Source organism: Argentina silus (genome assembly GCF_951799395.1).
Source record: "Argentina silus genome assembly, chromosome: 16".
NCBI classification, from domain to species: domain Eukaryota; kingdom Metazoa; phylum Chordata; class Actinopteri; order Argentiniformes; family Argentinidae; genus Argentina; species Argentina silus.
In genome coordinates, this window is record NC_139670.1 from 7,925,008 (window position 1) to 7,950,690 (window position 25,683).

The 25,683-nt window shown below is 44.3% G+C and overlaps 2 protein-coding genes across 6 annotated transcripts; one reads left to right on the forward strand and one right to left on the reverse strand.

Moving 5' to 3' along the window:
- Positions 1-59: 59 nt before the first annotated feature.
- Positions 60-12,642, forward strand: kctd17 (potassium channel tetramerization domain containing 17). Of its 5 annotated transcripts, none has more exons than XM_083688100.1 (7): positions 60-501; positions 5,164-5,272; positions 5,466-5,557; positions 6,266-6,412; positions 7,074-7,199; positions 7,627-7,753; positions 8,880-12,642. In XM_083688100.1, the coding sequence occupies exons 1-6, from the start codon at positions 142-144 to the stop codon at positions 7,717-7,719; spliced, it is 927 nt and encodes a 308-aa protein (XP_083544226.1). In that variant the 5' UTR covers positions 60-141; the 3' UTR covers positions 7,720-7,753; positions 8,880-12,642. The 5 variants fall into 5 exon arrangements, 4 of the variants coding, with proteins under 4 accessions (XP_083544226.1, XP_083544227.1, XP_083544224.1 ...); XM_083688101.1 differs by having other exon boundaries at positions 6,266-6,364; XR_014554684.1 differs by lacking the exons at positions 7,627-7,753; positions 8,880-12,642 and having other exon boundaries at positions 6,266-6,728; positions 7,074-7,186.
- Positions 12,643-13,241: 599 nt separating this feature from the next.
- gucy2cb (guanylate cyclase 2Cb) lies at positions 13,242-22,390 on the reverse strand (the record flags this gene model as incomplete). Its single annotated transcript, XM_083687633.1, has 26 exons — positions 13,242-13,458; positions 13,837-13,913; positions 14,049-14,143; positions 14,383-14,481; positions 14,749-14,923; positions 15,144-15,336; positions 15,611-15,769; positions 16,004-16,095; positions 16,242-16,330; positions 16,634-16,904; positions 17,003-17,089; positions 17,236-17,340; positions 17,468-17,539; positions 17,685-17,747; positions 17,831-17,933; positions 18,335-18,419; positions 18,778-18,889; positions 19,091-19,173; positions 19,474-19,600; positions 19,752-19,866; positions 19,989-20,088; positions 20,216-20,334; positions 20,506-20,718; positions 21,213-21,280; positions 21,413-21,525; positions 22,288-22,390. 26 exons carry the CDS (start codon positions 22,388-22,390, stop codon positions 13,242-13,244), a joined length of 3,135 nt encoding a protein of 1,044 aa, XP_083543759.1.
- Positions 22,391-25,683: the final 3,293 nt, after the last annotated feature.

The following is a 25,683-nucleotide window of genomic DNA, read 5'->3' on the forward strand; positions in this document are numbered from 1 at the left end:
GGTCTACGGTTTGCAAGTAGGCAAGTCCAGTGTCTTTGAGCAAGTGTTCTCGACTCGAGACGGAGAGGAAGCTTTAACAGCAGTGGATCGCTGTTGTTGCTCGTTGACATTCGGCTACTTGCATCCCACTGATATTTCCTAATGGCAACGGAGGATAAACCGAAACCGGTGCCACAGGCTATATCGGAAGTCGGTTCACTCTCGGTACCGCATAGCAACGTTAACGGTAATAACAACAACAATAATAATAATAACAATAAAGACAGCGAGGGAAGCGAGAATACAACCACGGCTACCCCGAGCACCACCGAATCAAGCAGGACGGACACGCAGAACATCGGGAACGGCTCTGGAATTAATCCTACCGGGGGAAATAACGGGAAATGGGTCCGGTTGAATGTTGGCGGTACCGTTTTCCTCACAACGCGGCAAACCCTACTTAAAGAACAAACTTCCTTTCTCTATCGGCTCTGTCAACAACAGGACTTGCATTCAGACACGGTAAGGCTATAATTTATAAAGCGATAAACATGCTTTCCATTAAGAGCGAGCATAGATAGGGTACCGGAGACATGTCTGCTCTGCGCTTTCTCAGAATGTTCAATAAAAGTCTAATCACTTGATGGAATGAATGGTACCCACTACCCAGTCAGATGTGTGTACACGTGCAGCTTCCCAGACCTATGCAGTGTTGGCAGCACAGAGGGAGAGAAAGGGACATATACAGCGTTCTCCCATTTGTGTTCCACAAAATTGGATTGTCACATGACTGATCAAATCATACTGATGTGATTTTGCTTTTTAATGGCCTGTTCTTCAGGTCCGCTATGGAGGACTGCTGTGTGCGGTGCTGTGTATGTGTGTGTGATTGTCCAAAGCTTTTAGTCCATAGCCTTTAGTCTTACTGTAAATTGGCATGTTCTCCTGCACCACTGCGCACAGTGAATAGGTGGGGAGGCACATGTTTCTATTTGACCTTCATTAGTGCCCAACAGTGGAGCTCTGCCTGGAGTCAGGCCCGGTCCACACACTTTGCCTGTCATCTCCCTCCTCCTCTATTTGCCAGCCCCCCAAGGTTTGTGTGCTCACTGTCAACCACTCACTAACTCTGAATACACGCCACGTATTTACCCTTTTACTAGTCTCCTTTCTTCCTCACGCTTGAATGTTGCGTCCTCTCTGTCTCCCCAGCTAGTCTCTGTGTTTTCATACTGTCATTATTTGTTAACCAACTGTTTATAACAGCAGTTACTACACTTATCCCTTTCTTTTACCCTTTCTCTCCCTTCTACTTCCATGACCATCAGTAACCACAGTAACCTGGCTGGCTTGTGAGGCGCAGCTGAGACCTCAAGAACACAATATACTGAAAAGAGGAGGCTGGTGGACGTAGGAACTGGAGGACGGGCTCATTGTTATGCATGCAATGGAATAAGGAATGGTACCTCACGTGTTTGACACCATTTCTTATTCAGTTCCATGCATTACAGTGAGCCTGTCCTCCGATTTCTGCCTCCCCTCCCCATTCAGAAGAAGGAAAAAGAAACAAGTAAAAGCATTTTTTGCGAAGCCAGCCTGATCTTTTTTTTTTTTTTTTTTTTATCATCACAGGAGCTCTATTGTAATCTGGTGGTTTGGGCTTGAGTCTGTAGACTAGAGGGTTGGGTTGGTGTTGTGTGTTTTGAACACACACACACACACACACACACACACACACACACACACACACACACACACACACACACACACAGCTACTATTTTTTTAATAAGATTATAGTCTGTCTGGCACCTCCAGGGCTGCCCCCCCCCTCCCTCTGCAAAAATACCTAGTGCCTTCTGTCACTGTGGCCCTGCCTCCCACTGCCTCCTGCCCTCCTCCTGACTGTGTTGTTCACACTCCAGCTGGCCCTGGGGTGCTGTTTCAGAACCAGTCCAGAACAGGCTTAGAAGAACCAGTCCAGAACAGTAGTTCAGATCCAAAGCAGCTCAGAATAGTCTTCAGATCTGTTACAAATCACTTTGAATGGTATACACATTGTGATGTAACAATTACCCACAAAGTACTAGAATGTAGGCCTACACTTCAAGGGTAACGTAGCCTTGTCAGGGATACGTTTTTGCACAGAGTAGGCACCGGCGTGACTTGCTGTTCGGTAAAGTAGTGAGGTGAAGTGCATTTGTGTGTTGTAATGTTGTAGCTACAGGTAGGTCCCTGGCTCCCTCTGCCCTGGGTTGTCGAGCCTCTCCCTCTTTTCTTCCGCAATGTAACATTACAGATTTCTCCACATGCCCGAACTCGTTTTTTATACCATCTGTGATAAGATATGTCCAATTTGCAGTGTTACAGAATAGGAATGAGAACAGAGGGAGTTAGAAGGGCTCAGAATGTTGTGATTGTGTTGTTGTCTTCTCTCCTCTCCCTGTGTATGCGCTGCAGGCCATTTGACTCTACTTTGTTTATGGGTAACATATTTGAATAGATTTGTTGGAGGTTTTTCCCACTTAGGATGAAGCCTAAGCAGCAGAAACGATACTATACTGAGATGTCTCTTACAATAGAGCTGTCACTAACAGTTGCGAGCCAAGCTCTTGACTCATGTAGCCTAAGCCATCTGTGATGATGTGAAAAAGTGATTAGCCTAATTATAAATCTGAATTTAACCCCTTCATCACAGTGTTTTTTTTCTTCTTAGAGGAATTCAAAGTAGACCCACCTACCACTGATGTGGTTTGATACAGTACCAGTCAGTGTTTTCAAAGTAGCCAGAGAGTCTCTTTATGTGTCTCTGTGTTGAGATAAACAAGCCGTCTGTTTGCCTAACAGGATAGTCCTGAGGGATTCACTGAGTTTTCCATAGGGAGCGAGTGGAGAGGCACATCGCACTTCCCTGTGTAAATGTCAACCATTAACACGCAAGACAAGGGTCGACCTTTCCGTGATAGCTTTTTAATATGTGTGCTTTATCAGTGTGGCTGAAAAGACAAGCCAGGATCATAGAAGAAATACTTGAATACCTCGTTTTTAATCTGCTGTGAGTGTGTGTGTGAGAGAGAGAGAGAGAGAGAGAGAGAGAGAGAGGGGGATACTTGCTGAGATTCTTTGGAAGCTACCCACAGGTGTTGTTATGCCTCCTGTCAAGTCTAGTCACGTCAAGTGAGGAGGTGGCTGTCTGTCCTCTGCTGCAGCTGACTTAGGTGTGTGTGTGTGTGTGTTTCAGAGGGGAGAGAGGGTGTGTGTGTGTGTGTGTGTGTGTGTGTGTGTTTCAGAGGGGAGAGAGGGTGTGTGTGTGTGTGTGTGTGTGTGTGTGTGTTTCAGAGGGGAGAGAGGGTGTGAGTGTGTGTGTGTGTGTGTGTGTGTGTGTGTGTGTGTGTGTGTGTGTGTGTGTGTTTCAGAGGGGAGAGAGGGTGTGAGTGTGTGTGTGTGTGTGTGTGTGTGTGTGTGTGTGTGTGTGTGTGTGTGTGTGTGTGTGTGTGTGTGTTGTTAGCTCCAGGCCAGTCCCGTGCTGGCTGCCTGCTGTGTCCTCTGGGCTGGCTGCTGTGCTGTGTTCCCTCTCGTTGTGCCCAGCCTCTAATTACTGTGAACATCTCCCCCTGGCTGTCCAGACCTCCCCCCCCTGTGCCACTATCTCTCTATACCCCCTGGTTGTTGCTAGTGCCCTTCTTGTTAGTTCCTGTGAATCCCGCCTAAATCTCTCAACACCTCTCTCTCTGAGTGCTCTGGTCCATGTGTTTTTCTTTCTATGACTAACCTATCCACCAGCCCCTCTCTCCCTCCCTGCGTCCCTCCATGCCCCTTTCTGTCGTGAGTCTTTCTCTCTCCTGTGTCTGCTACCCCTCATCTCTAATCGATACCTCTCCCTTTGTCTGCCTGGCTCTCCAAACCCCATCTCCATTCTGCTGAGTGCTCCACACTCTCCATCTCTCTCTCTCTCCTCTGGCTCTTGTTCTCTGGCTTTTTTTCTTTGTCATTTCATAACACTTCTTCCATTCTGATTCAGAGAGGTGCCCTCTATTACCGCTGTGTTCTGTCTTGCTCCTGCCCCCCCTCCTGTCCCCCCCCCGTCCCCCAGCTCTCCTTAATAACCTACCCTTCATTCTTCTCCCTCACTCCATCATTTCTCTTCTCTCCATTTTGCCACTCTCCTGTTCTTTGATTCCAAAGAATCAGGTGTGTGTGTGTGTGTGTGTGTGTGTGTGTGTGTGTGTGTGTGTGTGTGTGTGTGTGTGTGTGTGTGTGTGTGTGTGTGTGTGTGTGTGTGTGTGTGTGTGTGTGTGTGCGCGCGCGCGCATGCATGTTTGGGGACTCTAGCCCGGGGCTGGCTGAGTAATCGGCATGCAGAGAGTGCTCTATGGAAGTGTTGGTAAAGGCTAGCCCAGCTATCAGCCAAGAAAGGGCCAAGCCATGTGAATGTATCCCTTGCTCTCTCTCTCTCTGCCTCCCCCCTCTCTCTCTCTGCCCCCCCCACCCCCTCTCTCTCTCTCTTCCTCTCTCTCTCTCTCCCTCCCTCTCTCTCTCTCTCTCTCTCCCTCCCTCCCTCCCTCCCTCTCTCTCTCTCTCTCTCTCTCTCTCTCTCTCTCTCTCTCTCTCTCTCTCTCTCTCTCTCGCTCCTCTGTCCCTCATTGTCGCAATCTTGGAGCGTCTCCCTGCAGAATGAAGCCACAGAGCTGTGCTGTAATAACAGAGATCCTGTAGATGGGACTGACCACTGTTTTTACCCTAAACATTGACTCGTATCCTCTCTCTCTCTCTCCCCCCCCCCCTCTCTCCCCCTTCAGCATGCTTATAAAGGGGGAATTTGCCATTAACTGTACAGTACATCACGAGTCACAGCAAAGGGATTTCCAATGTGTTACATAATGACCAAACAGAATGTTAGAATGAGTAGAGTTGAATAGAAAGCAGTGAGTTACACTGTTACACTGCCTAAAATTTTTATTGTTTTATTGTTCTATTTTGTAAATTTGTTATTGCTATTTTGTTAATATTTTGCTATTTTGTATTTTTTTTTGTTAATATTTGCTTATATATTGTTTTATTATGCCCAACCTCACCAAGTCAATTTCCTGTATGTGCAAATATACTTGGCCAAATAAAAGAATTCTGATTCTGATTCTGATTATTATTACAGCTTTATCCTTAATGTCGCCCCCCCCCCCCTATAGGACGAGTCCGGGGCGTATGTGATTGACAGAGACCCCACCTACTTTGGCCCCATCCTCAACTACCTGCGACATGGCAAGCTGGTCTACAACAAGGAGCTGGCGGAGGAAGGTCTCACCTTTTGTCTTTTTTAGATTGTTGTCTCCATTCAGCGCCCTTTGTGTTGGGCTCTGTCCCACCTATACACACTATATATATATATATATGTGAAGTATATTTACATGGTCGGTACAGTGTAGGTTCAGAGAGTATTTATTTGACTTCTATTGTTTGAGAGTGCATCACTTGTGTCATGTGCTTCCAGGTGTTTTGGAGGAGGCAGAGTTCTACAACATCACACCACTGATTAAGCTGATCAAGGAGAGGATACTGGAGCGGGACTGTAAGGCCACGCAGGTAAGACACACACACACACAGACACACACAGACACACACAGACACAGACAAGAGACAGATCTTGTGCTCTGTGAGCCCGGGCACTGACTGTTTCTACACTTAACAACGATGTATTGCTGCTTTGTTTTGGCAAGGTGGTTACAAGCAGTCTAAAGGGAAACAGACTGACACCCAGGCTAAGGACTGAAGGAGCAGCAATGTCTTTCGCTTTCCTCCAGTATTTTTCTCTGTTATTCTTCAATTTCACCCTTCCTTGCACCTGTACACATCCCTTCATGTCCAATGGACATTGTGTATCTCTCTCTCTCTCTCTCTCTCTCTCTCTGTCTCTCTCTCACGCTCTATCAGCGATTTCTCTCTTATGTAATGTCTCACTCTATCTTCCACCCACTCTCTCTGTATTATGCGCTATACTGTACCCACTCCATCACTGCCCCGCAGCCACACACACACACACACACACACACACACACACACACACACACACAGCCTTCCTCCACCTCCTCCTCCTCATTTACTCTCTCGCACCTCTGTCCTTTTCAATATCATCTCCATTATTCTTCCAAAAGACACTTTTCAAAAGACACTCTCTAACCGCCTCCATCCGCCAATACCTCCCTGAACGTCCTCCACCTCGCTTCACATCCTCCTCCTCCTTCTCCTCCTCTTCCTCCTCCTCATTCCTGCCCCTCTCTGTGCGTCTCTCAGCAGGTGCCCCCTAAGCATGTGTACCGGGTGCTGCAGTGTCAGGAGGAGGAGCTAACCCAGATGGTGTCCACCATGTCGGACGGCTGGAAGTTTGAGCAGGTCAGCGTGCGCGCCTGCAGAAAGCCCCGCACCGGACTGCTCTGGACTGTGGGTTGGACTCACGCTGCTGATCTTGACCCCTCCTGCTCTCTGTTACCCTCACCCTCACAAACCCAGGCCACGTTCTCAAATTCCCCCCCTGTCAAATTGATCGATAAAGTTTTATTGAATTGGATTGAATTGTAACTGCCGCCTTTGCTCCTCGTCTCCTTTCCTTCCTGACTGCCGATAGGAGCAGGCGTGGATGATGATGATGTCATTCTAGCGCTCTCTGCCCAGTGTGTGTAGGTCGGCTTCACTGAGGGAAAGGAGAGCAGCAGAAGAGGCGATGAAAAGAGCATTGGGACAGCCTCCGCCTCAGGAAGTGTGTATCCGTATGGGAACAAATTTCAAGGCACTCCTGAATTAATGAATAAAAGCCTTGATTGTGTTTGCAGAGGTTTAGAAACAACAGCCAGTAGCCCAGGTCACCAACACGTTTCAGTCTCACGGCCCTCTTCTGGGAGAAAGAAAGTTGATGTCAGGGTTGGAAGTTCAGGTCTCACTGTGCCCAGTGTTAGGGTGTAGTTAGTGATAGGCTACCCTTCCCCTCTGTCCCTCCTCCCTGCATGAGCAAGGATACGTTTACCTGCTGTGATACACTCTATCCCTCTCTCTCTCTATCCCTCTCTCTCTCTCTCTCTCTCTCTCTCTCTCTTCTCTCTGGTAGATGGTGAACATTGGTTCGTCGTACAGCTATGGGACAGAGGACCAGGCTGAGTTTCTGTGTGTAGTGTCTAAGGAGCTACACACACCTGGCTCAGGCCTGGGTACCGAGCAGAGCCACAAGACCAAGGTGAGACTGAACACACACACACACACACACACACACACACACACACACACACACACACACACACACACACACACACACACACACACACACACACACACCATACACTTGCTTTTACTTATCTCTAGTATTCCACGAAGGGACAAAATAGCAGGATGTTGTTCTGCTGGTTTCTGTGTGTTTCTGTGTGTGACATTTCTCCTCATTAAATATGATATCAGTATACTTTGATCTTAGTGCCTGCACTCTCCACTGAAAACTCTAAATGTCACACATCTCTCAAATGTCAGTCACAAGCCCCTCACTTCATCATCCACACCTCCCTCTCTCTCACTCTCTCTCTCTCTCACTGATACTCATCAATCTGTTCATTCTTTTTTGTCGCTGTCGTTTTGTCTTGTTTCGTTCTCCGTCCTTCAAATGAATGAAGGCTTCGGAGGAGCAGGAGGAGGAAGGAGCGAAGGAGGAGGTGGAGGAGGAGGGAGAGAGGGATACCACCCCGAATGAGTGGATTAGAGATTAAGAGAATTATTTCATTGTTCCAAAGGAGTGAATGGGTGAGGATCCATGCGCGCGTGTGCGTGTGCGTGTGCGTGTGTGTGTGCGTGCACAAAAGGAATCCAGCGCTATTTCATTTCATTGCATTCCAGTCCAAGAACATCCCCAGGCCCAAACTCAAAACTGTTACCTTCAGTAACCTTCGATTTCAGAAATGTTTTAATACGTAAATGGATTCACACACTTACGAGAAGACAGCAGGGATTTAAAATGGGAGAACAACAGGCAGGGACGGTACCCATTTGAAACTGTTTTTAACCCTGATATGTCAATATTTCCCTTTGATTTGGTTCTCTTTCATGGAGGCCCCACATTGTTGCTAGAGCACAGACAGCAGGCTCCTTCAGCTCCATGACCCCATACCAGCCAATGATGTCTGACTCCTGGCTGCTCCAATGATTAGCTGACACAGTGTTAACAACATCGATCTGCGTCCTGCCCTCAGGCATCTCATTACCAATGCAATGACATGGAATAACCCTGACCTTGTGTTGCAGTAGTATTTGATTGTGTCTTCTCTAGTTTACACACACACACACACACTCTTATTTGTATATGTGTAAGGATGTATTTTGGCACGCGAAAAGCCGCAGAATGTTGAGGTTGCAGCTTTTAGTGAATCAATCAAGGTGCTAAATACATACAAGTATTGCAGAACAGTCAGGGATGTCACAAAATCAGATTCCTTCCTTTGTCATTCTGTCACCATTGTCATTCTCAGCATCAACAACCAGAGCATTCATGTGTTTAGATCGAACACTTTATTATCCAACACCATGCTCTCAACTTCAATCTGCAGTGTAGGACTGCAATGGGGTTTTCATATTGATATACAGTAGATACCAACAGTGGGGACTGATGAACTAGAACTGTCTGTTAAGCAGGGGAGGTTGTTGGGAGGCAGAAATCGGAGGGCTTATTGCAATGCATGGAATGGAATGAGGAATGGTAGCAATGCATGGAGCAGAATGACGATCTAACGGTGTGTTTGATACCGTTCCTCATTCCATTCCATGCATTACAATGAGCCCGTCCTCCGATTTCTACCTCTTCCAGCCTCCGATGCTGTTAAGATGACGCCTCCTAATGCCTCTCCTTGTGTCTTTTGCTCCTTGTGTCTTGCAGCTTTTTCAGATCCATGGATCCAGGATGTAGGGCACAGAGAATTGTATTTTTATTTTTGTTTTATGCTTTAAATGTCATTGTGTGATTTTCATGGGGTCATTATCTGTCTTTCATTGTTGTTATTTAATTTTTTTTAACAACTGATGAGATACCATTTTCAAAGATTATCAAATACATCAACACTAAGCTCCCTTTCACCAGCAGACTCTCACCAGCATGATAATCTCTTTCACAGACACTTCCGCCCAATGTCCTCGGAAGGTCTGTTGTACCAACGCGCCAAACTTGGCCTTTGTTTACCCAACACAAAGATTGGGAAAAACTCCCCACATAGCCATTGGCTGTCCCTCGCATCAATAATGACACAACACTTCCCCACCACTGCTTTGTGTAATTCATGAGAATCAAATAATGACAAATACCTTACTCTGTAAGTTCACTCCCACAAAGGCCAGATTTGAGTCATTGTTATTACAGGCTTATATGCGCTGTGCGCAATAGCCTGGGGACGAGGTTACCAGCAGGAGAATTCAGAAAATAGTCACCCATCATCGACATCGACATGATGTTGATAAAAGTACTAAAAGTTTATTTTCATTTTGAAACCACTTAAGCCAAGGCAGGTAGTGAATCTTAGTAAAATACATTTTAACCAAAGATAAAATGTAAAGCACGATAAAACCGCATGCTTAGCCAAAGGTGAAGATGGTATGTAGAACATTTCTCATAAGGTGATGTCTCAATGCACTGGTTTCTTGGACCTCTTTCTGCTCATCCTGGTGACGTCCACGTCCCTGTTTGCCTCCCTAGTTGGGGCATTAGTGACAGTGAGACTCACTCAGACAAACAGACACCAATCTAGTCACACACTACTTCTGTAGGCAGGCTTCTCCAGTACTAACCATTCACACACACACACACACACACACACACACACACATATATACATACATTATATGTCTCACAATCACACACGTGTAATATACTTGGTGCCGGGACACACGTGTTCCCTGAGGCGTGTGCGTGCTCAGTAGAGATCTCACCACCACCCTGTCACACTGGCATTGTTCCAGCGTTGTGTTTTGGCCCGTGGCTGAAAGAGGTGTCTGTTCATGTTGTAATGATAGGAGGCACGGGCACCTTGAGTCCACGCTGTCCTTCCTCGTCTCAGATTCCTTCAGATGTTGTTTTGCTGTGTTTTGTTATAACATTAAATGAGGAGAAACAAAGACATTTGCACTGCCAGTGCAGAGCCCCTTCCCCTGCTGAATTGGACAAACACATGAAATTATAATTCATTATTTGGCCATGGCCATGTTTGATCTTTTCCTCGTCATAATTACTTATATAAGTTTGTTGATCTGCCTGGTTACTGTGCTACTGTCAACCTCACTGAGCCTCAACTCAACATGAACTTGCAATTAGCGCCTCCTGCAGCCCAGTACTGACAAAGACAGCTGTCTCTCTGACCATTTATTCAACTCTGCAGCAACTATACAGTCCGCAGTCATGTAAACACACAGGGAATCACCAGTCACATCTGAGTTGACAGTTTTCATAGCGGTGCAGAAGTTCTAAGAGACAATCCAGCATTTTGTGTTCAGAACATTGATACCATTCTATGATTAGTCGAATACTAATGAAACATTTTTTTGAATTAATTAATAAAGGGGCAATCTGTAACTGGTACATTCATTTTTTTAAATTTTAAATGAATGATATTTAGCCATTGATTCTTGAGTTCTTCTTGAATATAACATATAAATGCCTCTTGAGCTTAATTCAACTGTCATACCCCAGCAAAACCCAAAATATCATTGTTTATAAACAATGCAATTGTAAACAAACACTGTATAGCTTAAAGCATGGTTAAAACTATAATTTTAATCTCATGTATCAATGTCTTTGCATCCATAGCTCTGTCTATGAAATTGAGAGTGGTTGCATTTCTCCAGACCCATCCCTCAGCTGTTTACCAAAAAAGTGGCGGGGAGCCCGCTTTGCGGTTGTTTGAATTATAGATTGCACCTTTTAAGGCAGACCATAGTGTATTAATGAAAAGGCAAGTTGGCACAGCAAGTAGACAGGGAAGAAAAGATGAATCGCACTCTAATTTTAGAGAACCTCTTTCCTGTACATTGTAATATGATCTTTAGGTGCCTTGCTTTAGGTGCTTTAGGTGCTTTAGGTGCTTGTTTCAAGCAAAAACAATGCTACAGCCATGTTCAATGAGTCAAGTGTGTTTCTAAGCCGTTTATTTCCATATGCAGAAATATGTGGTTTACCTTTTTGATAGGCTAGGGAAGTCTGCCCTAGTATGAGCCTGGGCTGTTTCTATCTGTTCTGCGTGTTTGAAGTGTGGATGGACTGGCAGACATCACTTTGTTAATCCAATAACCCACCACCCAGGTCCCCATGCAGGGCTTTTGCTTCATTAGGGGTTTGATGGAAGTTTTGTGGTGGCTTGTATATCTCCAAAGGGATAGATTTAAGAGCATCAAGGTGTAGCAAGCTTTTAGAGAAGATGTATTGGGTTGTCAATCAATCAGTTAATCAATTAATTAACCAATCATCATTATGATGGTGTGTTTATCACGGATGTTTACCCTGCTACAGTGTGTTAATGTAGTTTTATACCAGATTAGATTAGGTTGGATAGGTGATTGGATGGGTTTGTTTGAGTCAGTCAGTGGACTGCTGGATTCTAAAGCTTTTACTGTATCCTGTACATAATGTAATGCCTTTAATTTTTTTGTACATGTCTGTGGTTATTTATTTCATGACATTTCAATTGCATGGTTTTTGCATATCATAATTACTGCTGTAAAAAAGAAACGTCCGGTCAAGCTTTAACTTTCTTTTGTGTTTTGATGTGTTACATTTCTTCTGGTTTCAGTGTCAAGGTTTTTTCTTCTTCATTCCATGTCTAGCAAACACTGTCATCGACCTCATGTTTCGGTGGTGTTCCACCAAAAGATGTCCCCCTTATTCACTGAGCTCAAACCTACTGTACATGTAACTGTGCCAGGGATTAGAAACACATCGATGCTAAGATGACGTTTTCTAATTGAGGATTCAGAAACTAAGCTGTCTGAGGTCATTGTCAGCATGTTCTTTTTGTTTCTTTTTATATTCTCTCATGTGCATGACAGATTTGAGTGCTTTTTATACATACATTGTTGAAGTGTATATATCATACTGGAGTTACAATTTATTACCGGACGATTAAATCCTAGCGGATTTTTCTCTTTTTTTTTTTTCTTCTTAGACATTCAAATGCTACTACAATAGACAGGGTTGTTTTTTGCTACACAATGCATTATCTTTTTACAGGTAAAATGTGTCAATTTCAGACAATTGTACATTGACATGTTTTTTAATTAATGCTGGAAATCAGTGCAAGAGCCTCCCTCATTGACACCACATGACATAACTCCTTCAGACATGGCATAATTGACATAGGAATTGTAATTGCCTCAATGTACTGTTACAAGCTTCAAAACACGGATCAAAGTTATCAATACCTTGAACTACATTTCAACATGTACATGAATTATTCCAACCGTGTGTAAAGTACATATTGATGTCAATTGAAGCTACTATAATCACAGAAATAAAGTTTCAGTGTCCGTTTTTAAACCAGAAGCAAATGAAGCCTTGTTTTCATTTTTAGGGTAACTAAAGAATCGTTACAAAGCTCTCCATACACTTCCATTTGATAACTACAGTATTTTCACATACGTCATTTTAGTATTTGATCCCAAACAAAACATTCAAAAAATAACATTAAGAAAGTGCAATAACTACATTTTGCTATATCAGCAGACATTTTTACCTGACTTGAATAGCCTCCTTTCCTAGTTTCCACCATGTTGCTTTCACCAACCATATATTCTCAGATTAGCGTTCATGAAGGAAAGGATACAGGGTTTCTCTGCGGAAGGTGACTGATACTGTACAAAATGGATGGGGGGGGGGGGGGGGAGGAGCGCATGGTGCTACAAGAGAGGCAGTTTATCTGACACACGAATCAGTCTAGATGATAAATTAAGTTATTAACGCAAGTTCTACAGGATGGAGAATGTAGTCAGACAACACCTGTTACCAGTCAAACAAACAGCTGATACCAATCTATAACTCCACAGACCGAAGGTATAAAACCGTCTCAAAAACACACCGGCATTGTTACATGACCTGCAGACTCCTCCCTTCATCCTGGTTTAGCTGCCACCTTGGCATCATCTTCCTCAGTCCCTGACCAAGTGCGAGGGCGATCAGAATTTGAATCTATGTCCAAAGAACAGTGCATGCATACAATTAAATGAAACAGAACGAGTGAATCCCCAGTCAGACCAGATGTGGCTAGATGAAGGTGTTGAAGTTGTCAACCGTGGCCAGATGGAGGTACTCTGGCTGGTTGTCGTTGTCATCGTCCGCCTGCTCTGCGTCCTTCTCCACCCTCCTCTGCCTCATGGAGAGGGTCTTCCTCTTCTGCATCACCTCCGAACCCAAAGAACGCTTCTCCAGACACTCCTGGATCATCTGGGCCAGGTCCTGCTGCAGACGCTGACATTTCTCCCTGTAGAGAGATGAGAGAAACAAGTCTACAGTAAGCATGTTGTCCCCCACGGCCAATCAGTGTAACTTCGGAATTTCAGTTGTTTATTGTAGCGCCCCCCCCTGGGCCAATCTGGGATTTTGTAAAAGCCGGATCTCTCTGGATCTCTCGTCAAAATTGTCTGTGATATCGTGTGACATACGAACATACACAGACATTCGAACTGACAGAGACCGATCCACAGCCCACCATCCACAATCAGTATAGAGCTGTAGCCATATCTCACACTGTATTCTACCTTCTATGTGTTGAAAGGTGGAGTGTGACATGTGTATGTGGGTGGAGTTTGAGGAGTAAAGGGGTGTGAAGGGTATATGGACAGATGAAGGGTTAACTCACACTGTCGGAGATGTCGGCAGGTTGTAATCCTCTCCTGTTTCACCGGTCAACCAGTAGGTCATCTCTGTGCCTTTACCCTGCGATACACACACACACACACACACACACACACACACACACACACACACACAGTCATCATCACAGAAGCAGCAAATTTGACCAACATGCGAAGTGTTCAGTGAACTGTGTTCTGTCTGTGCTCTGTCCCATACCTTCAGGTATGTCTCCCCTCTCTTCTCATACTCAAACTTGCAGTCGGTCCTCTCGAGGATGTCGATGGTGGGCTGACTAACATGGATTCGCAAGGCTTGATGGGGGGGAGAGGAGAGCTGGGTTTTTCTTATGTCTGGGAACCAGTCTTTTTGTGCTTTCACCAACCAAGTTACTCTCTTGCCGCAATTTACCAACTACAGTTGGCTAAAACTAAACAGCAGACTTAAGTAGAAACAGACTGGCATCCAGACATTGTTACTGTCAATATAGCTGAATTATAACCATGGATAGGTTCAGAGTGGATGGACAGAGCTGGTGTTTATGTAGGCTTACGGTGTCCTGCTGACTCCATGCGAGAAGCGGTGTTGACTGTGTCCCCAAATAGGCAGTATCTTGGCATTTTGATCCCTACCACTCCTGCTGCACAGGGACCTACACACACACACACACACACACACACACACACACACACACACACACACACACACACACACACACGTTCCAGTAAGTGTTGATGCTGATCCAGTCAAATAAGCTTTCCTTCACACACTGACACACATCCAAAGAAGGAGGAGGTGTCAGCGGAATTTATTTCACATAGAGGATTGAGTGAGGAAGGTGTCAGGAATACAGAGTAAGAGTCTAAGAGAATTAGAATGAAAAATTCCCGTTCTACTCATTCTGATTCTATGGCAGTACCTGAGTGCACGCCGATGCGGATCCACACAGGTAGGCCTGGTAGGTGTCTGAGCTGGAACGTTCCCATGAATGCCAGGATGTCCAGGGCCATACGAGAGATGTCCACCGCGTGCCTGTTCCCATTTCGCCTCGGAAGCCCCGACGCCACCATATATGCATCACCTATTGTCTCCACCTGGGGGAGGAGATGGAGTAAATCGGGTGAAGCTAGTGGAGGTAGAAATCAGATGATGAGCTCATTGTAATGAATGGAATAAGGAATGGTACCAAACACGTGTGAAAGGGGTGCTATTCTGCATGTCTGACTAGACATTGTTTTGTATTGAACATATCTTAAATACTGATTTATATGTAAAATAGTTACTGTTAACATACTGGGCTTGTGTGTATAGTACCTTGTAGACATCGTGGTTGTCGAGGATGCTGTCAAAGCTCTGATAGATGTCGTTGAGCATGTCCACCACCTCCATGGGCGTGCTGTACTGGCACAGTGTGGTAAAGCCCACGATGTCACTGAAGTAGATGGTCACCTCTTCAAACAGCTCCGGCTCCACGATGCCTGTCTCCTTCAGAGAGCGCACCACAGGGCTACACACACAGAGGGTGAGTGAGTGTAATATACCACTTTAAGGTATATGTTCCAGAGAAGGCTGGTGGGCGTAGAAATCGGAGGACGGGCTCAGTGTAATGCGTGGAACGGAATGAGGAATGGTATCAAACACATTTGATACCATTCCTCATTCCATTCCATGCATAACAATGAGCCCGTCCTCCAATTTCTACCTCCACCAACCTGCCCTGATACAGTGAATATCTCTGTCTATTCTTCTCCTCTCCCTCCACTCTGTGGTGAGTAACTGACCCAGGCAGCAGCATGTAGTTGAGGTAGTCTGCCCTGTCTCTCTCAGCCTTGTACAGGGCCGTCCTCTCCTCTACCAGGTGCTCCAGGTTCCGGGAGTACATCTGCAGCCGGCGGATCAGGTTGTCCATGTAGGTCTCATTGGCCTGGTTGTGTAGGTTACTGAGGAAAGGAGAAAACCAGTCTACTGTCGAACAACACTCATCAATTCTCAATCGCTAAGTACACTGAGCGGGGGAGGCTGGTGGTGGCAGTAATTGGAGGACATGCTCATTGTAATGCATGGAATGGTGTATTTGATACCACTCCTTACGCCATTCCATGCGTCCTCTAATTTCTACCCGTCCTCCGATCTCTGCCTCCACCAGCCTCCCCTGACACTGAGTATTGAGATACCTGAAGATCTTCCCCAGAGATGTCTCTATCTTCTTATAGTCAGGCCTTCTCTCAGGGTCCTCGTCCCAGCATATCTTAATCAGCATGTACACCTTTGGGCACAGAAGAAAAAAGTAGATTTTATGGTCCAAAGAATAAAGGTCTACAGACACACACTTTCAGACACACAAAGACACAGACAGACACACACACACACAGACACACACACACACAAATACACAAATCATGGCACTCTTACCTCTAATTCTTTCTCTGAGGCTGTCTCAAAGTTCAGATCAGGTCTGAAATAGGTTATTATGCTGGGGTACTGCACTCTGGACAACTTCTCTGTTGAAAGCAAGAGGGCATTGATGTCTCAGAATGTAGTGTGTCTCTTGTTTTTCTACTTCAGAATGCTGATCTCAGCCAGGTAAACAATGCTACATCTGACCAGAAGGGGTCACTGTCTCGATTCATGCAGCATCTCATCAAAGTGTAAAAGTTCCTAACGGAATATAGTACCGCAGTTTACAGACAAGAACCTGTCCAGCCTAATGCTTCTACCCATGCTATGAGGAGAGTTAGGGTGGGAGCTAGGTCTCCAGAGCCAATACTGTGTAAAGGGACACGACAGGAACGTGTCCTACTAACCAGCGCGGTCGGAACAGGCCTCTGTGTAGAAGGTGCATCGCCTCAGGACGATCTCCTGGGCGATGATGGCGAAGCTGTAGACATCTCCCTTTTGAGAGATGCCCAGCCTCCTTAGGTGCTCTGGGGCCGTCCACAGGTCTCTGGCTGGGTTCAGGATGGTGTTGCAGCCAAAGTCAGTGATCTTCACCACCATGCGGTTGTCCACAACACAGTTGGTGGATTTGAGGCGGCCATGAACCTGAATGTTGCTGGAGTGGAGATAGGACATGCCCTAGAAAAGAGAAAAGAGATGCATTGAGTCATCTAACAGCAAATCCTCCAAGATTATATACACATACTGTACTCAGTGTAGGCAATCTTCCAGCTCACCTTTGCAATGTCATACATCACAGAGATCTTGAACTCCCAATCCATGAAGGTCTCCTCTGGGTATGAGATCTTGTCATTCAGCACATACTGAGGGAGAGGGAGGGCAGACGTTACCAATAGTTTGATATTGATACGGCTATGGGAGCATGTCTGCCTGTGTATGTCTGCCTGTGTATGTCTGCCTGTGTATGTCTGCCTGTGTGTGTCTGCCTGTGTCTTCCAGTCATGCTCACTTTTAGGGATCCCCTCTCGCCGTACTCAAACACTCCAAACACACCCTGCTCAAACTTCACTGTGCCATAGAACTTGGTCAGGTTGTAATAATCAATGTGCAGAAGCTGCAAAAGAGGAACATAGACGAGAGAGTCATATAATGATGAGTTATATGCAATATAATACATGAGTTGTGATGTCAGAACAAAAATACTACTTTACTGAGAAACAACAACAACAAAAAACTCTTACTTGATTGAGTTCTATCCTCTGACTCTCATTAAAGTTCTCCTCCGAGTGCTTCAGCTCCTTCAGGATTATAATCTGAAACCATGACGATGCAAATGGAAATTTGTGTTGCTTTAATCACCAGAGATTTCTGTAAAATACTGTATACCAGATTCAACACAGGGTTGAATCCTACAAAGACCTGTAACTTGACATATGGACCCTAAAAGCTTTGAGTTACTTTTTTATCGTAGAGTCCTTTGCGGATTTTATCCCTCTTGTCTTTCCTATGGTCTTCTTCAATCTGAGGGACACATGGTCAGGTGTTAAAGACTTGACTCAAATATTCAACTAACTTTGGGGTCCGCACTCTGCTGACGAGCTCACCTTGAGAGAGACCAGGCTGTGCTCATTGTTGTCCAGTGTGGTAACGTGGTTAGAGTCGATGTGAGACCACCTCTTCCTGATATGACGGTCTCGCCTGTTCTGCCTGGCGTAGGAGCACAGTGTCAGGTCTCTCTGCACCACCCAGCCGTCATCACAGATATCACACTACTTTATGCAAGCATCACTCCTCCCACCAGAGAGATTCTGTTATTGTCCTCATGAGAGATATTGCACCTCAATATAGTGCCGTTATTCTGCAGTTAGTTTTCATGATAAAGCACCAGACAAAATTAGACTGAAATCTTACGTACTGGTACATAACATTGTACACATTATTTGCTGTCATATACAGTATCTATCATGATCTATGATCATGTGGCATGTACAGTATAATATCTTATAGAGTATATAGGGTTAGAGAAAATGAAATGATTCCATGCCAAATTTGCATCTCAAGGCTTTGTTGTGGTAATGATGAGGTTTCAGACTTCAGGCTTCTCTCACCTGTAGAAGATGAAAGCAATAGTGGCCACCACCGCCACTGTGACAGACAGGACTATGATAACGATGATGTCACTCTTTTTCAGACCTGGGGGGTGTACACAGAAAACAGTCACTCTTTGTCAATATTGTTGGAACAATTTGTCCCTGAGGCCATGCTTATGAGTATGACTAACTGGAACAATAAAACTAGCATCATTATCCAACATATTCATTTATAGGCAATTGTGGTACTGTATCACTGTAAGGTCAAGCTGGAGTTTGATCTCAACATCTCTCTTATCTGGTATTAATGACAGGTAATGGGCAAATAACAATGCTAGGTATGATGGGTGTGGTTTACTGTAAACCAAATGTTAGTGTGTGTGTGTGTGTGTGTGTGTGTGTGTGTGTGTGTGTGTGTGTGTGTGTGTGTGTGTGTGTGTGTGTGTGTGTGTATCCCATACCCTGGCATGGAGTGTCATCAGGGAGACGAGAGTTGGCCCAGATGAAGTCAGGGTTTGTGACCAAAACATCGGTGTGGTTGCTGGCGGTGTCGAATGTAAACAAAGTTTCATACTAAAGAAGAGACAGGAGGAGACCAGTGTGTAAAAACAGTGTCCATATGATATGATTTCCTTTTGCATTAGTTTACATGGTTCGGTATGTTGACGATAAACCCAAAGGTAGAAAGTGTGTAATAATGTCGTGATTTCTTACTGAGGAGGAGAAAGGCACTAATCACTTGTTTTGAATATAAGTATTGCAATTGTGACCCACCTTGTTGTCAGTGGTTGTGTAGATAACTGAAAAGGTCACATCTCTGTCCCCGTATTCATCAAGCTTATAGTTACCAGCTATACCTGCACATACACAGATTGATCCTCTTTAACTGTGCTTGTAACTTCAAGCAGTGAATACTGGACACGCACACACACACACACACACACACACACACACACAGGTGGCTGCCGACAGGTGCAGCCAGTGGAGGCTGTTGGAGGCCGAATCAGAGGACGGGGTCATTGTAATGCATGGAATGAAATGAGGAATGGTATCAAATGAAATGAGGAATGGTATCAAATGGTATGAAACACGTGTTCAATGTGTTTGATATCATTCCTCATCCCATTGGGTGCTGCAGGTGCCATGGTTGTTCATACCATTAAAGGACATGTTCCTGAAGGCCTCCATCTGCTCCAGGACTGGCTGAGGCTGGACCCAGAGCTCCCTCATCACCTGACCAAACAGCAGAACTGCATCATGGTACGCTGCCATGTAGTCATTCATCTGCAATAGAGGGAAATGATGGAATAATTTTTAGAAAAAAAGGCAGTTGAGAAAGTTGTGACTGTGTGAGTTTGTAGGATCATTGTCTCTGTAAATACTTCGACCCATTGTTTTCTTCTGTACCCTCCAAGTGGCACAGTGGCAGTCTCACCGTCACATTGTTGCCCAGGTCCGTGTCGATGGTGTAGTTCCTGGTATCAGGCATGGTCAGCACCAACACGTTTCTCATGGCCTCTATGGAGGATTTATTGATGTAGTACTTATCACTGTGGGGAGGCATGTGTATTGTCAATGGCACTGCAAACAACAATGCTTTCAAACAACCACTGAACCATAGCAATTATTGTAAACCCTGATCATAGAGAGAGAGAGAGAGAGCAGGACTAACTTATAAAGGTCAATCAGGATGAAGAGAACTTCCGGGTCAGCATCCGTACTTCCGTTCTTCAGTTCAACAATGACCTCTGGTGTTCCACAAACGACAATCACTGCAGGGTAGACACACAAATGATAATACAGAGAAAATTGAGAAATTAAACTCCCCCTGATATCTTCCAATCCACCGAACGTGGTTGAGAGAGAATGGAAAAAATACATTGTTGTAAGTTCACTTACAGTTGCTGGTCCTGTTCTTGGAGGTTAACACTTTACTAAGTTCTTCCACAGTACGTATCACTTGTTTTTGAACGTTTATAGAGAAGTTGGTAGAACCTGCATCCAGTGCATTTATGTACCTGGAGGGTAGAGTAGATATAAAACGAAGTGTGCATCCATAAAGGAATTACTTACATAACAGTTCTGATTCAATGATTACGGACTTCAATCACATCAACCCTAAAATATTCAACCCTAAAACTTTAGGGTCAGACCACAACTCACAAACAGCTCACAAGCAATTCACTCACCAGAAACAATCCTCTGTGTTCTCTGTCCTCTTGTAGATAAATGCAGTGTTCCACTCAGGCTTGATAGTGTGGCTGAACTTCCAGAACTCAGTGAAGAAGTTGGAGACCTTACCAGCCGGGGGCAGCAGACGGGTCAGATGGGCCTTGTAGTCACAGGACATACCAAAGCTGCCCGCCGAGATGATGGGCGTGTTTAGAGCCAGACCGGTCAGACTGGCACACACACAAAAAAACACACACACACACCAATGCACACACACACACACACACACACACACACACATAATAAAGCATCACTCCAGACACAAGCACCAGAAAAACAGATGCCACAGTGAGAGCAGTAATGCAATAGACAGAACAGCAAATAAACTGTACCTACAATAAAGCACTTTTACAAAGCAGAGCAGAACTCCAGATACAGTCTCACTACAGAGGTAGCCAGACACACAACTAAAGAACATTGGAGCGCTATGTTACTATAATGCAACAACAAACTAGTTGATAGTTTGAGGTAGTTACAATTACAGTAAAAGTGGTGATTTTGCAAGAAGCTGTGTTACATGGAGTGCTGTCTTTGCCAAGTTGAATGTGTGTAGTCCCAGATCTCCTCTGGCTAAACCACATACTGTAGGTCGACAGATCTGAGTCCAGGCTGAAATAAGCAGGTACTGTACCAGTAATGATTGGGGTGTTTTGGCATTACTTACTCAACCATACTAAAGGTTGCATAGGTGCAGGTGGGACCCAGAATAGCACTGCCCACCTCGCCTGTCATCTGAAACACAGGGGAAACAAACAGCGCCAGCGTGCGTGCGCATCTGTCAGCATTTGTAGATGGATATGTGTGTGTGTGTGTGTGTGTGTGTGTGTGTGTGTGTGTGTGTGTGTGTGTGTGTGTGTGACTCACAGTTAAGTTTTTCAGAGTCTCTACCCCCTCACACACACTGCTGGCGCAGCCCTTACGTCGGTAAAAGGTGGTCTGGAACCCTCTGAAGTTGGCAGTCAGATTGTGCTTCACACCTTTGCAAGATAATGATGGACACCCAGATAAACACATTTGGAGTGCGGTCAAAAAGCCACAACAGCTTAAATGGGAACTGGAGAAAAAATACAATTATTGTAGTAGTGTTGTAGTTTATTCTCCGGTTCAGGAATGAGCAACGGCACGTATAATCAATCAATAGGTTTATTACAATGAAGTTGCAACATGTTGCAACAAGAAAACAATCTCCACCATCACAATTGTCCAATAGGAAGGACACAGCTTATATACCCTAGAATGACGTGATCGCCTGTCAATGATGCACTCTGTAGTAATAATAATAATAATAATAATAATAATAATAATAAATGCCATTTAGTTATCAACAGATTACGAAAGAACATAATGATACAACAAAGAGATCATATACATAACACTTCACTTAATCAGACCCTGTGGTGCCAGCGGACTCGTGTCAGGGACATTCTGGCCCTGAACATCAGCCGACAAACTTAGAGATTTATCAATAGAACATAAAAGTATTCATAAGGGTAGAAATGATTCAGTGATGTAATATACTCACACTCTAAACATATGATCACACATGGTTTAGACATGTTTATACATGTCTAAACATAGACTTCAGTACCTCAAAATTCCACACCACACCTCCATTTCAAAGATAGTGTTGGTTGGTCAAGGATATAGGGGTAGTTGGTGGTGGGGGCAGAGGGGACTTGAACCAGTAACCCTCTGCACAGGGCGAGGGCACTACCACCATGTGATGAAGCCTAATTTACCTTCTTCAGAGTTTACGGCCTCGATAGCATCCCCCACAGCTCCTCGGACAAACTTCATACTCCAGGGTGAGACGTCGTCATCCAACAGAATCACACTCATCATTGTTCCATTCATACACTTAACAACCAGCGCCAAAGAGCAGACACACAGCCACCAACCTCTAAAATCCATTTTGAGGGCTAATTGTGTCTTTCTGATATTTCATAAGGTCAATAATTTATATTAAAAAAAATACTTTGTTTCCACCCCAGACCACTTCACACTCTGGTGTATGTTCCGTGGGTTTAAAGACTCTATCCATGTGCCAGATATTTAATCAATTCCAAAAAGTAGGAAAATAAAAGGCCCTGTTAAGCCACCCTTGTAATCAATATTCCAAAATCTAGCTCATGAACATTCAGACACGATTTTGTGTATCAAAAATATTTAAAAGTAAACATAAAGGAAAATAAAAATAGAACACATTAAAAGATAGGTCCAAGCGTCTTTCCGTTCAGCGCGCCAAAAACAATCGCTAAAAAGTTTTCAAGTAAAGACTGAGTAAGAACGTTATTTAGAGACCTGTTTTGATGCAAGTCACCGGATCAAATATGCATCTAGCACACCTGCTTTGTTCCTATCGGATTCTTCACGCACCTGTTCATACCACGTCAACGCGTTAATGAACAACTGGTAAGGACAAATAGCCCGACGGAGGGGGTCAGAGTCCCTAACCTTCTTACAATTGTTCCAAGGTCCATATATAAACCAATGCACAACGCATACGCAACCGGAAGGAGCACACGGAAAAGTAGACTGGCTATAGTATATTTCATCATATAGATTGTATGGGTATGCACTATGCAGCATGATCCCAGAACATTTAAATATAGGCCTACTGTAGCCGACATTTAGCCTATGTCATTGTCAACATCTTATTACCCAGACTGCACGTCAAATAGTGATGAGATGAAGAGATGGGAAATCAGAGATACTGATTGGTTGGTTATCAATGAACTACATTCTATTTTGAGAAGCAGACATGGGACAGATCAGATCAGATTTTATAAATTTGTAAAGGGTTTTGTTTTGGGACAGAGAAGTGGTCAAAAACGTTGAAACTGGTCAGTTATTGATCAGTGAGGTGCCTCTCTCCCACAGGGTTTCAGCACATCTGGGGGTTCAGTTTCAGTTTTAAAAGTAGTGTTGAATGACACTATGCATGGTCACTGCCAAGGTTTTAATGGCTTCAGAGACTCGTGATTGGGGAAAGTACCAGAAAAGAAAACTGTTGATTAAAGTCTATGCAATCGGGCTTAGGAACAGGTTATAAAAATTGATCGGCCATTGGAAATATATGAACACAGTTTGCTTGAGACAAGTGACCGAGAGAGAGAAGCGAGAAGTGAGACACAGCAAACAGAACAAAGGTTGAAAAAGGCAATAAAATGCATTACAGATAACCTTTCCTGGAGACAGAGCGTGTGTTTCATCCAATAAAGGTTTTGTGATGTTTGTCCGCACTCTTGTATACATACACCTACACAAAGGAATTACTGGGATTACTCCCACTACTCATCTCCTCAAGCCAGTCACTCTGATATTAGCTACCCTCCATTTTAATGGTCGATGTCCTCTGCAGGTTTAATCAACCATCCAAATGGATTTTCAAAGTCCACAAACACCTGAATGACCACCAATTGCTAATCTTGGGTACACACTTCACATACAGAAGCCATACAGAAGCTATAGGGCCTATTCTTGCTCTGTCAATTCATGCACATCACAAACACACACACACGCACACACGCGCACGCGCACACACGCACGTGCACACACGCGCACACACACACACACAAACACACACACACACACACACACAGTTATCAGCTGTTTCCCAAATTGTTTAACCTTAGTGTAGATCACTCTGTCTGTGGGCTCAACACACAGACAAACTGACTATGAGACTATCTGGCTGTGATTTAATTTCCCACGCTCCCTTTCCCCTACACAGAAACATCTCATCCATCAAAATGACACATCAGGGGAACATAGCTTGTGTGTGTGTGTGTGTGTGTGTGTGTGTGTGTATGTGTGTAGTGTAGTGTTATCACAAAACTAAGGCTGGTCGTACTTATCTATTAGGGGCTAATAAATGCAATAAACTGCAAACCTGATTACTGGCCTTTATTCTCAAGGTTGTTTTCTAAACCCTGGGTGAACTCTTTGATTATAGGGTTAGGATTAGGCAAGGTTACATATAGATTTTAACACATCTTTTCAGCTTTTTTTGTTTGCAGTTGGCTTTGTTTGCGGTTGGCTAATGCAAAATCACAGTGTACAATGTGTGTGTTGAAGCCAAGATGAATATATCAATAGAAAGGAGTGCCAACCTGTCTTATCTTCAAGTTACAATGCAAACAAGTGGCGCAGCCAAAATATATATTGAATGTGTCTTGTTCAGAGTTAACCATCACCGCATCATTAAAGAGTTCACCCCAGTTAAAAGAACCTCACTCTCTGATGTCACCTGCATGTCTGTGACCTGTTGTTCCGTGACATACAATATACCGTTGAGTTTGTCCTCAACTGTTGAGGATTTTCTGTCCTTGTCTGCCCTCTAATGGTGTATGGAGGGTATGGTACATACAAAAGTTATTTGGTAACAGCGGTCTCCACAATGCCAGATTCCAACAAAGAACAGCAAGGAGACGGTTGTAAACCGGTTGTAAACCCAAGGTCTGTCACATTCTCGATGCAATACAACGTTATGCATTCATGTATCATGTATTTGTTATTTATGTATTACCTTCGTGGAGTACTCCAGTACCTATTTAACCTCAGCCTCAGCCTCAGCCTCAGCCTCAGCCTCAGTCTGGAAAAGTTCCCATCAATGTGGAAAACATCTTGCCTGGTACCAGTGACAAAGAAAAGGAACCCCAGTGTTCTGGGCCTTGACATCCCACATCATGAAGACCATGGAAAGACTGGTGCTAGCACACATGAGGCCCATCTCCTTTCGCAACAGATTATTACAACCACGTTGCAGTAAGGAGCGCTATAGGAGATATTTTCTGCCTGCTGCAATAAGACTGTACAACTCCTCCTCTGGCTGGCTCGATCGGGGTGATCAGAGTCAGGCTGGGGGATGTTAAATCACACTGGACTGTTCTTACTGTATATAACGTTTCAGATGTCTATTTTATTTTATTCTATTATTTTATTATTGTCACTTTATTTTGTTGTTGTTGTTTGTGATGTGAGCTGCTGTAACGCCTTAATTTCCCCTCTGGGATCAATAAAGTACCTATCTATCTATCTATCTATCTATCTATCTATCTATCTATCTATCTATCTATGTTTTGCAAAGAATCAGCAAGGGTACACAGTTATGTGAATACAGAGTTAACTTTTTT